The sequence below is a fragment of the Streptopelia decaocto genome (genome assembly GCF_964273445.1).
Source record: "Streptopelia decaocto genome assembly, chromosome: 19".
Classification (NCBI taxonomy): Eukaryota; Metazoa; Chordata; class Aves; order Columbiformes; family Columbidae; genus Streptopelia; species Streptopelia decaocto.
This window is the reverse complement of record NC_138674.1, coordinates 1994171-2008700: the sequence shown is the minus strand read 5'-3', so window position 1 is coordinate 2008700 and position 14530 is coordinate 1994171. Positions and strand designations below refer to the sequence as shown.

Below are 14530 nucleotides of genomic sequence, written 5' to 3'. Positions count from 1 at the left end.
GCTACAAGACTATAAAGCCACAGATTCTAACATCCCACCAAAGACAGAGCAAACCTGAAAAATACACTCTTTGGCCCCAAATGTGGAGATGTCCCCCACTGTGCTGCTTGCACTGATGTTATTTTCCAAGGCTCCTGCCTGAATTATGAGATGAGCTTTAGAGGCAGCACCAAAGCCACGGGCTGCCCACAGTCTGCAACCGCTCCGCTGTGCCAGGGCAGGAACCGGGCCACTCACACGCAGTTTTGCTCCAATTCAACTGCAAAATGGGAAAAAAAACCCAAGTAAAATCCTAAAATAATAAGGTGAAATACAAAGTGTTATCATTAGGTTATAATTAGGATTAACGCACGCTGGCTCACAGGCTGGTGCTCTGCTCGTCTCTCCCCATCAAGCTGCTGGAATCTCCCACAGGAACCAGCTGTGCCCCATCACACCCCCCAGCTCCCTCCCATTTCCCACTTCACCTAAGGAAGCTGCAGCCGACTCGGCTGCAACACTTGGGCATTTGTGGGCAAATTTGGGGCTCAGCTGTTTCCTCTTCACTCTGAGCAAAGCGGGTCCCTCAGCCACCCCATGTTGATGATGTTCCACCCGGCGCTGTGACAGCCCCATCCCACAGCCAGGTTGGTGCTGGAGCCTCCTCTGCCCCCCCCAGCCCAGGGACAGCCCCCAGCTCAGGGCTGCACCCCCACAGTGACCCCCAGGCCCCCCAAGCATCCTCGTCCCGCAGCCCGACCCAGCACGGTTATTCCCATTAACACAGAGACGCCAATTCCCTTACACAAGTGTTTATTCAGAGTTAACTTACAGACAAACAGGGATTTTCCCTTCGCCCCCCACATACACTTAATAGCAATTATTTTTTAATATATATAAATAAACATTTAGTGCTGGGGGCTTGCCAGCTTCTCTGACAGCAAAGTGCATGGCGGTGCAAGGCGGGAGGCTGACCCCGTCCCTTTTCTGCCTGGGACCATCTTGCACCAGTTTCCAGGGCCCAAATCCACCAGAGCAGGAGATGGACCCCACAAAAGTGCTGAGACCTGACAGTGTCGAGTCCTTCAAGGGCAGGGACTCATCCTTCAGCGCTGGGACCGAGCGGCATTCGCTCCAGGACATCACTTGGTCCCGGAGGCCATCGAAGACAGAGCCAGGTGAGGGTCCTCTCTCCCCGCAACCCCAAAGGAGAAAAAGTCCAGGAAAAAAGCTACAATTTCATCTTTCAATGTCATCCTTGCTGCTGAGCAGGATTCCTTCCTCCCTCGAGCAGCCCAACCCGGCCAGGTCCCCAGCCCGGTCAGTGCTGAGGGAGCAGGAGCAGCAGGACAAGCAGCACCACTCAACAAGCCAAGAACAAGTTAAGAAAGTGGGATTTTGGGTCAGCAGAGTCCAGGGAACCCCGAAGCCTCCCAGGCAGTGTTGGTCCCACAATGAGCCCAGCGCTGGGGACCTCCAGCGGGTTTGTCACCAACTGATGGGTGACAGCACCGGTGAGTCACCCGAAGGGAGGGGCTGCCCAGGGACAGCGTTTCCTCCCCCAAGCAGCTGTGGGGAGGAGCAGCCCCCACGTCATTGTTTTTCTGCTTCCACGCATGGACCTGCCACCCCGGGTCCATCCTGCTGGGAACAGGACACCCCCATGTGCCAGCAGCCAGGGTGGCCTCAGGGCCAGGCTGTCCCAGGGCTCTACGATCCATGCGGGTGACCCTTTCTTAAAGATATCTGGTGCCACCAGGTGGCTGGGACACAAGTGTCCTCTGTGGCCAGCAGGGGAAGGACCACAGCAGGACAGCGCAAGGATGCTGTTTGGTCCCACCAGCACAGGGCAGAAGACACTTTCTTGCCTGCAGGCAGGGAAACACCTTAGTCCCACCAGCCCTGTTTCAGTTCTCTGTCCCCTCCGTGGGGCTACGACCCTCGACGGGGGCTACTCCTCTACATTGCACACAGTGAAGGTCCCTCAGGACCCCCGAGCTACTCATAAATAGGGAATTACAGACTCTACATTGATTTGTACAGACAGCTTGCACAGTCCAGGGTGGGGGGAAAGAGCCACGGACACCCCCAGGGCACAGTGCCAGCAGCTGTCCCCGATGGCAGAGCTGAGTGCCACCAGGTCACGGCTTGGGCTTGTCGGGGACGATCCTCCGCTTGGAGCTGTAGAAGTCTGGAAGGCAGAAAAAGAGGGTTGGAAAGTGCCCCCAGCCCACCTGGAACAGTGCGCGGAACAGGGAGGTGTCCCCAGAGAAGCACCCAAAACCTGGCCCAGGTGGACTGCGTTTTAGAGCCACCACCCACCACCTGGAGACAAGAGCCTGTAGGTGTCCATTTTCTCTTCTATTTGGTCTCACCTGCATTCCCACCCCAGCCCTTGACCTCAGAGACAGGCTCAGGCCATGGGAATGGAGGGTCATGAACTATTTTGGGGCATCTCCAGCTATAAGACCCAAAAGCCTGATGTGAGCCCCCTGCCTCACCCCCAGCAACCAACAGGCAGCCAAGTCTGCAGCCCCTTCCCCTGGGAAGATGGACTCTGCTCTCCCAGGACAGCGATGCGTGGAGGGTGGTCCCTCCCCATGCCCAGGAGCCAGGCAGGGCTCTTGCACCCATGTCCCCTCCATCTGTCCCTACCAGGGAAGCCATGACACCAGCAGTGCCACCAAGCATGCATGGAGTGCCACCAACCCTCCAGGCCTCACCTTTGATGGTGCTCTGCCCACGCTTCAAGCTCTTTGGGGAACCAGCCCTATGAATCTCCAAGCTCTGCTGAGACTCCTCAGGGCAAATCCTGCCAAGACGGCTCTTGGGGGAGACCTTGTGGACCAAGGAGCTCCTGCTCTCACTGCCGGTGATCTTGACCAGGCTGCGGACCTCCTGGGGTGGCTGCTCATCCAGGAAGACCCTCTCCCACTTGAAGTGTCCTTCCAAGGGAGTCTCCGTCTCAAAGTCGAAGTTCCAGTGCTGCTGAGCTTCTTCCAGGTTTTGCCTCAACAGGTCCTCAAAGTCATTCTGGAGCTGGTCGTGGTCCACGGGGCCAAAGAGGTTCCTGCACACCTTGCTGCTGCACGGCAGCTGCCTGGCCCTGCTCTGAGACAGGGGCATCGTGGGGCTGCGAGGAAAACACAGCGAGTTACGGGGTGTTGGGCAAACCGCGGGCAAGCCCAAGGGCTGGCACATTTGCCACCGCGGCAGAGCAGGTGGTGGCTGAGGTGGGACAAGCTGGGTTGGGCTCTAACGCAAGGCAGCCTGGAGTGGACCTCTGCCCGCCCGCGCTCATCTTGGACTCGGATTTGGGATTTTAGTGGTGTCTTGGGCAGAGGCCAAGCTCCCACTTCCACGCAGGCACAGGGCAAGTTGGCACACGGGCAAGTGAAGCAACAGGATGTTTTTCTGGCCAGTTTCTTCATCTCAAGAACCCAAGGAAGCCTTTTAAGCAATTGCAAGAACATGCCACAGGCTTGACCACTTTGTTAACCACCCTCTTTAGCTGCAAGGAGCTGTTGGGTAACCGGAGACAAGACCCTGTTTGTTTGTTTTGTTTCAAATTGGTGCCAAAAGCCTTGACCTTCACAGTAAGTGGCAGAGCCTTCCCTTCCAGCAGCCCCCCCCTTCCACGTATGATGGATCCCTCGCACGGCTCGTGGTTATGAGGAACCTCCTTATCAGAGCAAGCAACACTCTGGGATTTGATGGTTTTCAGAGCTAAGGCTCGACCCTGTTTAGAGAGCTGTGCTCACCAAATCTGCTCTAAAAATAACAAAGTATTCACAGAAATAAAATCCCTGTGTGCAAGACAGCTTTGTCATTGCCCGCACAACCTGGGACTCCCAAAGCCAGGATCACAACAGACCCCCAGGCTTGCACCCCCCATCCTCAATCATCCCCACAGATGGGTGTCAGCCTCTTGTGGGAAATACTTCTGCCCAAACTCAGCACCCCCAGCCCCTCCACATCGCCTGCACCACATCACCAGGCACACCCCCCCCAACATGGGTGGGCAGCTGGAGCCCCTCCATCCGGGGCGATGGTGGGGCCACCCCAACCCAGGGGCCACCCCAACCCAGACTGAGCATCTCCGAGTAAAAACAGACATGCAGTTTCCTATCTCCTGGCAGCGCATGAGCAGGGTGACCTCACCACCAGGCAAGTCCCAGCATGTCCAGGCAAGCCCAGGCAGGTAGCGGGTGGGGGACAAGCGGTGACACCCTGACCAGTCGCCCGCCAGCCCTCCCCACCGGCATCGGGCGCCCATCGCCCTGTCCTCGGGCCACCGCCATGGCCCAGGTGCCACCCGGAGCCCCACGCTGGAGATAACAGCGTCGCCCTGACTCATGGGTGCAGATTGCCAAGAGCCACCAAATAGGGAAGGACAAGGGCCAGGTCACCGTCCCCTCCCACAGGGCTGGCGCTGCTTTCAGCAGCCTCTCCAAAGCCAGAGGTTTCCTGCGGCCCAGCTGGAGAGGAGCCCCAGGAGCTGCCTAAGGAGGTGACACAGGTGCACGGTTGAACTAAAACCTCACCCAGCCGTGCTGGGAGGTGACGGCGCTCCCGGGGACACACACACACCCTCACCAGCCCCACAGGCACCTGCAACACCCGGGACCAGTTACACCAGTTGGGGCAAAGCTGGTGAAGCAGGAGGGGCTGGGAGCACCCACACCGGGGGGGATGGAGCCGCAGCCGGGGGGACCCCACGCCAGGGGCTTCCGCGGGGGAAGGGGCAGAGACCGCCCCGCTCATCACAGGAATGAGCCCGCGGGGGCTATTCCGGAGCCCTCGGGAGGGGGTATCCCTATCCCAACCGCGGAGCGGCCGCCCCCACGCAGGGATGCTCCGCGCCGGGGCTGCGCGGCCGCGCCCCGCACCGCGCCCCGCCACCGCGGGGGGGCGGACTCAGCCCGGACCGCGGCTCCGCGCCCGCCAGAGGATTGGGGGTGGGGGTCCCCATCGCCCCCTCCTGGGCACAACCACCCCCGGCCCCGCCACCGGGAGCGAGTCCGCTCCCTCCCCCGCGCTGGGGCCGCGGCCACCGGGGCGCAGCCGCCGCCCGCTCCCGCTGCGGGGCTTTTCCCGCTCCCCACCCCCGAGCCGGACACCGGCGGCCCCCCCGGTGACACCCCCCTGGTCAACGGGAAGGGCCGGAGCCACCGACCGCCGCTCCCGCGGGGCCGCCCCGGTGCCGCCGCACTCACCGTCGCGTCTCCCGGCGGCCGGTGCCCGTCGCAGCGCCCGCTCCTTATACCGGGGCGGTGGGCGTGGCCTCCGCTGCTCACCGCGTCACCCGGGATTTCCCTCCCGCCCCGGCCCGGCCCCCGGGGCAGCCGCCTCGGCCCTTGTCGCCGCACACGTCCCCATCCCGGTCCCCGCTCCCGGGAGCGTGTGCGGCCGGAACGTGCTGGGACCCCGGTCACCGAGCGCCGGGACGCCCCCCAGTAGGGGATTCAGGGACCCCCCATCACGGGGTTCAGGGATTCCACTGTTCAGGGATGAAGTGACACTCGCAATCGGGGGTACAGGGATCCCCCTTTACAGGATACAGGGACCCACTTCCTAGGCAGTACAGAGACCCCCCATCGGTAACCCCCCTAGCAGTGGGTGAGGGGATTCCCCCATCAGGGATACAGGGACCCCCCATTAGGGGTACAGGGACCCCCCATCAGGGGTACAGGGGTGCACCCTCCCCATGGGACGATGTCTTAGAGAGCAGCACTTTAGCTGGCTGGACGGGGGGTGTCCCCACTGCCCCCCAACTTTCCTCCCCACCGGGTCACTGTGGGAAGGGGGACAATGGATTAAGGAAGGGGAGACTCAGCCCCTCTGGACACCAACCTCGAAGCCACCCTGGGATGATGCTGCCCAGGTCCCCGGGCACTGCTCAGCCCCTCCGGTCCACACACGCTGTCCCTGGCCTCTCCTGCTGGATTTTGGGCCGGGGTCTGGCTCAGCTTCACCAGCTGAACCCGCAGCACCCGGCTGCGGCCAGAGAAAAATGGTTTGGGGAAGGATCTGCTGGTCCGGGTCTCGGGCAGGGATGAGGAGGAGGAACAAGTCCGTGCATGTCCTGCAGGAACCTGCGGGGAGGATTTGGAGGGATCTGTGGCTTATCTGGAAAATGCGTCCAAATCCACAGGCAGGAAAGGTCTGAACGCCGGGCAGCTGCTGCCGGGGTTAAACTGACGGAACAGAGGGCACCTACCCCCGTTCCCTGTCCGTGGGTCTGTCCCTGCCCCACAGCACAAGAGCTGATGCCCTCGGAGTCGTCCCAGGGCACGGGGGGCGTATCCTGCAGCACCCCCCAGCACAGCGTGAGCTGCCCAGGCACCGCGGGCACCACCACTTGGGCAGCAAGGATGCAAACACGTGCTCCTGCGGGGCGCAACAAGGTGACAACACGCTTCCAAGTGACAAAGACCAAATTAAAGCGCTCATTTGGGAGACCCCGGCACCCCCAAAGGCCCTGGAGCTGGTGGGTGCTGAGCGGGACCCTTGGTGTGCGAAACACCCGTGTGTTGCCCGGCTGGACCAGCAGCTTCCCAGCGGCCGAGCAGCTGGAGAATATGTTTGGGCATGTTTGCTGGAGGCTGCCCAGCCTGCGGGAGGGTTTCCCGTCACCCACCCCCCGCCACGGCGCTGGCCCGGCCAAGGGGCTGCGCTTGGGTGCGTGTGGCTGCTCAGCCCCTTGGCTGCTGCGGGTCGGGCACGGTGGGGTGGGGAGGAGAGGAGAAAGGGGGATGGGAAACGTGAAAGCATCCTGAGTTAACACCAACACTGCAGAGAAACCACCCTGGCAAAGCTGGGGTCTGCACCCAAACGCTCCCAAATTCACCCAGTAACACACAGGGAGAGGAGCGGGGGGCTGGAAAGCCTTTCATCACGGGGAAGGTGTTGTAGGAGCGAGTTTTGCTCCCGGTGGCCAGGAGCAGCGCGTGGAGCCGCACTGCGGAGGGTGGGATGCAGCAGCAGATCCGATTGTTTCCTCCCCAGCCCCGGCTCCGCGCCGGCTGCAGCTCGGTGCTCCGCTCCCTCGGGATGCGAGGGAGACGCGCTGGGCACCAGCTGCAGCTCCGTGCTCCGCTCCCGCGGGATGCGAGGGAGACACGCTGGGCACCAAAGGGATGGGCATCACCAGCTGCGAGCGGGACCCTCGGGTGGAGCAGCATTGACCGTGCTCGCCGCTCAAATACGCTTTTATTTTTTAATCCAGAAAAGCCCCCTGAATATGCAAAAGGGAACGGGAACGTCAAAGCGGCAGCTTTTCAAACGAGCGCCCGAAGTGCTGGAGGAAGGAGTGGCCTGGCTTGTGCAACCCGCGCGGACTCCAGAAACCGCTGATGCAAGAGGAGGATTAAAAAAGCAAAGTGATGCGAGATACCGACCAGCCCGGCTGGTGCGAACATCCCTGGTTTCACAGGGAACACGTTCCGGGGCAAAACCAGCCACAAAATTAATCACACATCCATCTTTTCTTTTTTTTTCCTTTGGGAAATCAAGTCTGTAAATATCTCTGTGATTTTCGGTGGGGGATTGGTCCCTGTGCCCGCGATGGGGAGCTGGTGCAAACTCGGCTCCGGCTCCTGGTCCTCGTGCCCCCGAGCTGGGAGCTCCAGCTGCTCTGGGGAGAGCTCAGGGGTTACTGGAAATGGGAAGTGGGGAGAGGAACGGCGCCGGGGGTGGGTCAGACGGCCCATGGTCAGTTCTGCAGCGGCACCACCAGGAGTAAAAAGGGGAAAAAAAAGTGTGATTAATACAGAAGGCGGCGCAGGAACTCAAAAAAAAATCCCAAAGGTGACTCATGTTCGGCCCCAACAACACGCAGTGTAGGAGGTCAGAGGCGCGGGGACCAGCATCAGATGGATGTTTCCTTCTCACCATCCACAGCCGCCATCGGAGCTGCCGCCTCCCCTTGTCCCCAGCACCCAAGAGGTGCCCAAACCCCCACCTGTGAGAATCCGTCATAATTTGCTTGCAAACCCCATCCTAATGGCTGGAAGCAAAAAGGAATACATTAAAGAAATGTCCTTAAATAAGGAAAACACTAAATATTAAGCAAGCAGATGTGGAGGGAGCGGACGCCGCTGCAGACGCGGATGCGAACACGTTGTGCGTGACTCAGCCCGTCCCAGCGCCGGCGCGGCCGCGGTTGCATCACGGGAACGTGCCCGAGCACGTCGGCTCTGCCACCCGGTCTCATCCTCTGCGGGGACACCAGGAGCAGCCGGGGGCACCCGGGCGGGGGGTTCATTGGGGAACGCTTCGAATTGGGGGAAGGAACGAGGGTCTGGATGGTCCGGCCGTGGGTGAGGAGGCGGAGGATGGGGAGAGCGGAGCCGCCTCGGGTCATCCTGACCCCAAAGCGAAGAGCCAAAGGTCGTGCCAAGGAGGGAGCGCGGCGCATTCGGTGAGCTCAGACCGGTTTAAATGCACGTGAACGTGTAAGGATTTTGTAAAGGCTGAACGCAAAATGCCGTTAATATCTAAGCATATAATTGACCTGGAAATGTTTTCCCAGACACAGGCTTGCCAGCGCTGCCCGCAAAAGGAGCGATGGTGTGGTTCTTCACCCAGCTCTGCCCCGCGGGGTGAGGTTTGGAATCCGGAGGCTCAAGGTGTGTGTGAAGTGGTTTTTTTGGGGGGAAAACATAATATTCCTGGTAGATCAACCATTTTAGGGGGAAGAAACAGCCAAGAGTTGGGCAGCCGGGCGCCCTTCAGCCCTCTCGGGACGGGGTTGCAATGACAGAGCAGGGCACACTTACTTTGCAACATGGGATAAATGTGAGCTCTGCAAAACCCGAATCTCTACGCAGGGAAACAACCTGAGAATGGGGGAACCACCGTGGGGTCTCCACCTGGCACAGGGAGCGGGGACGAGCACAACCCTGCTCGATTTGGGGCTCAACCCTGCAAAACGCACCGTCCTGCACCCCACGGGGCTGTCACCCCCTCCAGGGGACACAGGGCGACTGTCCCTCCCCAAACAGCTTTTCCTGGCAGGGACACCCGTGCAGGTGTGAAACCGCCGGGCTCACATTGACACGCACTGACCACAGGGGTAAGAGGCTCCGCCGGGGACAAACCCCAAATCCCGCGGGTTCCAGCATTAAAAACCCTCTTAAGCAAGATTCAAATCTCCAAGATGATTGTTTTTTATTATCTCTACTAACAAGCTTTTTTCTTTTAAGTGGGAAAGGCGAAGGCTCTTAATGAAACGCTCACGCTCCAGCAGAAGTCTAAATGAACCCAGTGTTGGGCTGAATGGCGTTTATATCCCGGCAAAGGCTGTTTTCCCATCAGCTCTTTGAAGTGCCCAATTAAGTGATTTTATACTAATAGGATTTTCCCAGGAAAGAAAGACAAGAATGACAAAACGCTGAACGCTTGATTAACTCTGCCCCTAAAAGAACTGGGATCGTGTTAATTGACGGTTTCCCCGCCATACACAGCCCTTGTTCGCTCCATTTATGAAGGCATTTTGATGAGACCCCGGAGCCAGCAGAGTGGAAACCGAGTCCCACCGAGCACAAATGGGGATGAGACAGTCCCTAAAACGGGGCCTTTGCTTCCTGGAAATACTCCTGGATGCGGAGCCGGGCGATGAATCGGTCGCTTCACTCGGCCCCTCACTCATTTTCATCCGTGATTGTTTTTAGCCCCATTCATAGTCATTAACGTAATTGCTTCACTGACTTTCCATGAGCAGCTTGGAGGCTTTGTGGGTGTTTTTTTTTGGCTGGCAGCAAAGAGCCTTATTGTTCAGTGCCCGGCGAGGGCGGCAGGGGGTACCTGGCTTCCAATTCGGGCTCGTTTGCCCCTTTATTTTCTTGCTGCTTCACCTCATTGCCCACGACCCGTGAGCAGGGCAGGACGGTGCGGCCGGCCGGGCTCCAGCCTTTTGCAGAGCCCCTCGTGGGGAATAAGGATGTTCAAAACATCCGAAGGGTTTTATGGCAGCCAGTTGTTCTCTACAGGCAGAGAGGCATCCCAGGGGGGTGGCAGCAGGTGGGGGGGACAGGGACATCTGCATTCATTCCTGATGGCGAGAAAGGCCTTGAGGTGCTGGAGCGAGTTGAGAAGGGAACGGAGCTGGTGAGGGGCTGGAGCACAAGGGTGATGGAGCGGCTGAGGGAGCTGGGGGGTTCAGCTGGAGAACAGGAGCTGAGGGGAGACCTTCTGATCTCTGAACTGCCTGAAAGGAGCTTGGAGCCAGGGGGGTCGGGCTCTGCTCCCCAGGAACAAGCGCCAGGAGCAGAGGAAACGGCCTCAAGTTGTGCCAGGGGAGGTTGAGGTTGGATCTGGGAACAATTTCTTCCCCAAAGGGCTGTGGGGCATTGGAACAGGCTGCCCAGGGCAGTGCTGGAGTCACCATCCCTGGAGGGATGGACAGACGGACATGAGGTTCTCAGGATGTGGGGCAGTGCCAGGGTGGGTTATGGTTGGACTCCATGATCTTGAGGGGCTTTTCAACCAAAACTATTCTGTGATTCTACAATTCTCCAGGCCCACCAGGAACTTCAGGGCAGGATTTGCCGTGTGGGTGGGAATAACCAAGTGGAGTGTGGGGCAGATTCGCTCCCGTCCACAGCGCACAAGATCCCCAGCCCTCGGCAGCTCTGGGTGCAGCCGGGCCCAGGGGAAGCTGGCACCTGATGCTCCTTCTCCCCAGTGGGTGACACGTGTGGCACAGCAATGCTGATGGGGGATTTACTGCTCCCAGAGCCGCGGCTTTTCCTGAAATCCATCAGGAGCAGGATCCGGCCCTTTATCGCCGTGAAGGGGCTGTTGACTAACGCTTGCTCACCGCGCCTGCTTTAAAAATAATCTGCGGTTCGGCGGAGCACCCTCTGCCCGGGGCGGTCGGACAAAAGGACGGGGCGTCCGCCAGGCGAGTCCCTGCGCTCCCTCCCGTGTGTCACTCCTGGACCTGCTTGTGGCGCAGGTTTCGTTATTCCCTCGGGCACGGGGTCGTGATTCACTGTGCCCTGGTGCTGGGGGGCGAGCAGTGGGGCTGGGGCAGAGGGGAGGGCAGATCGGACCCATCAGGAAAGTGATGCCCGAAGTGGGTTGGAGGGCAGAGCGCAGAATATGTGTCCCGGACAGACAGACGGACGGCTGTCTTTCAGTGATTCGCGCTGGCGCGCGGTTCTGCGCGGAGCCGCGGTAATGGGAGGGGACAGCTGTGTGTGCACAACTTCCAGTAAAGGTGACGATACGACAGCCACCACCTAGACGCCGGGGTAAGGGTCGATGGCACTTCGCCTTCCACGTGTCGCTGGTGCGGAGCAGCGTTTCCTGGAGCTGGGGTGACGGAGCAGCTTTCACCCCCCACGGAACCTGCGCCGGCACCGAGCCGGGCCAGATCCACCGATGGGGACGGAGCGCTGCCGGTGCCGCGGGGGAGCTCTGCTCCTTCCACCAAACTGGATCTGAGCCGGGGAGTTCCAGGTGCCAGTATAAACCCTTTTTCTTTCGGTTTCGGGCTCCCTCGCTGGTTTCTCTACTCGCCTGCCAGACTCCAGCTTACATCAGGGAAAGGAAATGTGCTGTATCATGGAGCTGCTGTCAGTAGCAGAACAGAGGCTGGAGATGGTTAAAAACGTCCCATGTGTCGCCCGCCAGCAGGGATGCTGCACCACAGCCCCTCTCATCCCCCTGTAACAAATTTGAGCTTTGTAGGAAACGAAGAGATTTACAGATAATAAACTGCAATATACTGCAAAGAGAGGAGGGAGGTGGTGAAACATCAAGACCTGAACTTGTAAGTCAAAAACCACCCAGGTTTTGTCAAGCAGGCAGCAGGAAGAATTATTATTGGCAGGAGCAGCAGCGTAACCACACCTGGAGCCTATCGCTCGAGCTGCGGCAGCCTCCTCCCAGCCAGGCGCTGCGGTAACGCATGAAAAGCCCATCAATCCAGCGCCAGGCCCCACGGCGCTCAGCCCAGCCAGCGGGCGTCCCCGGTGACCGATCGCGTTTTAATGTGACGGCAAATAACGTCGGTGTTAGTCAGAAATGAGTGATTGCAAACATTTGAGGGCAAACAGCAACGGCGAGCCCTCCGCCAGGCTCCGGGCCGGGCGGCGCAGCGGGGCTTCCGAGCCGAAAACTGCAGAGTTTGGGCAAAGCGGCGTCTGCGCGCGGCAGAGATAAGGCAGCTGTGTCACAGCTGGCAGGAGCGATGTGCCAGCCGGCACAGTGACACCCAGGGTGACACGGTGCCCCACCCTGATACCGCCGCCACACCCTGAGCCGGGGCCGCCGGCGGAGGCTGCGGCGCTGCCAAGGGCCTCGCGCGCCGCGGCACACGGCGTCGCCGTGGTGCTGTCACACACACCGTCAGTACATCCCAGTTGATCGGCACGCGTGTGGTGGCCGGTGAAGCGCCTGAAGATGGGACAGTCTGACTGTGGTGGTGACAGGATGAATTCCGGGGAGCGACATCGCTGGAATCAGGGGCAGAATCCAGCCGGGAAGGAGGGACGTTTCCCTTTCCAACCGGGATCACTCCTACAGATCTGACAGCTCCAACTCCTCCTGAGGACCGAGCAGAAACGCCCCTCGAATCAATGCGAAGATTTGTTCAACTGCAAGTTATGTCAGCTGCTAAATTATTAAATAATAAGATGAATGAATCACTTGGGAACATAGCGTTCCCATTGCATCGTCTATTTTATATTTGTCTGGCCCTCGTGTTTATTTTAGTCCACAACAGTATTTGTTTGAAGGGCACTAACAAAACGTAACTAATAGCAGTGTCGCAGCAGAGCTTCAGAAATTAAACAGAAAAGCCAGACGGTGACAGGATTTCCAGGAAGCCAGAACGCCCCGGCACGGGCGGGCCGGGATGCTGCTGCTTCTGCTTTGTTAAACAAGCGCAATGGCCACCAAGCAAAAATTGTCTTTATTTTGTGTATTTTTGGCAGGTGTAGGTGTGAAATTGGAGCTGGCCAGGGTTGAGCAACAGGGGAAGGGAGACCCAACCTGCCTCTACACACTTATCGCCTCATGCTGAGATCTAAGGTCAAACTGGAGCTACTGGAATTGCACCTTCTGCCCTTCGGCCTTGTTTGCTAAAGGGGTTGATGCTCATTTTTTCACTTTATTTTGAAGCGGCGCTGTGCTACATCAGCACCAGAGCAGGATGACTCATGACGGTGAGTTCAGCTGACGTCTTGGGACGGGATTTTCAGGGTATGGGGACAGGGATTAAAGCTTGTCAAACGTTCCGATGCTCGGCGGCGCTTTGCCAGGAGACGTGTTGCCACCTCGTGGTGATGAGATCACGAGCAGGAGAAAGTAAAACTGGGGAGTGAAAAGAGGAGAAAAGCTGCAGAACTGCCAGGGCACTTGTCACTCCCAGCAGCGAGTCCTGCTCACACAGCCCCACAGAAGCAGGGAGAGGCACCACTTGCCTTTTATTTTGCAAGTGAACTTCAGCAGCTCCCCAAAGGCACCTGAAACATGAATTTTTTAAGCAGAACCCCGTCAGTGCTCACTAGATTGCAGTTTCTCAATCAAGCACGACTCCGCTCTGCTGAACCTCTCTGCAGGTCAGTGGGACATATCCCACTGGAAGAATGAACATATTTAACCTCTCCCCTTTCTAAGTGCAAGGCACATTCTTAAAATCATGTTCTCCGCCATAAACAAAGAGCATCTACATAAAAGAAATAAATCCCTTTCTTTGCAAAACCACTTGCCACCATGTCAATAGTGCTCCCAGTCTCGTCACCCTCTCATAGAAGCAAAGTGGAAACATTAAATCTGAGAACTTGTTGCATTAAACGTAACACTTGCTAATTATACCGTGGGAGCAGCACTGTGCACAGCCACTACTTATGCATTTCCCATCTTCAGAAGTTGCTAATTTTGCTCCCAAGGCCCCACCTGGTGACATAAACACAGCAGTCTGCTGTGAACAGCGGCACTGACCCAGCTTCAGCGCCAGCTCCATTCAGCTGAGGAATAAAATCTGACCTCAGAAACACAAAACTGATACACATTCAGAGTTCTGCAGACTCCCTCGCACAAGAAAACCACAACCTGCCTCCCCACAGCGGGCAGCCTCCAGCGCCTTGGATTCCCCTTGATAGCTGAAAATACCGAAGGCCACTTGTCCCCTTTGTTCCCTCCCTGTCACATGCCCACAAAAGGAACCACCGTGCGCAGAGCTGCAGTCTGCAAACCAGCCCTGGCAGCGGCAGCATTGGGTGGCACATGACAGCAGCTCAGCGCTGCCTGCCGCTCCGCTAACACAAACATCCCCGAGCAGCCGGGACATTCTGTGAGCAAACCACACAGGGAACAGGCAGACGGGCCCATCGGCCGGCGGGGACACCCCGACCTCTGCTGGGGAGCCGCGATGGTGCACAGCGCCAGCTTCCTCAACTGCTCCTCAGACACAACAGGTTATGAGAAAAAAAAGGCCTTTAAGATAAGGTTCAACCATAAATAGTACTAATTAGTTTAAAAAGAACAAGATGGAAACATCTCTGCCCCAGCTGCTGTGACAAACTGTGTGCTGCACACC

General features: G+C 58.5%; 1 protein-coding gene across 1 annotated transcript; it reads right to left on the bottom strand.

The window, feature by feature from the left end:
* Window positions 1–775: 775 nt before the first annotated feature.
* On the bottom strand, window positions 776–5248 carry CDKN1A (cyclin dependent kinase inhibitor 1A). The gene is made up of 3 exons (XM_082069246.1): window positions 5196–5248; window positions 2703–3112; window positions 776–2170 (listed from the first exon to the last, which is right to left on the bottom strand). Exons 2-3 carry the CDS (start codon window positions 3103–3105, stop codon window positions 2121–2123), a joined length of 453 nt encoding a protein of 150 aa, XP_081925372.1. The 5' UTR covers window positions 3106–3112; window positions 5196–5248; the 3' UTR covers window positions 776–2120.
* Window positions 5249–14530: the final 9282 nt, after the last annotated feature.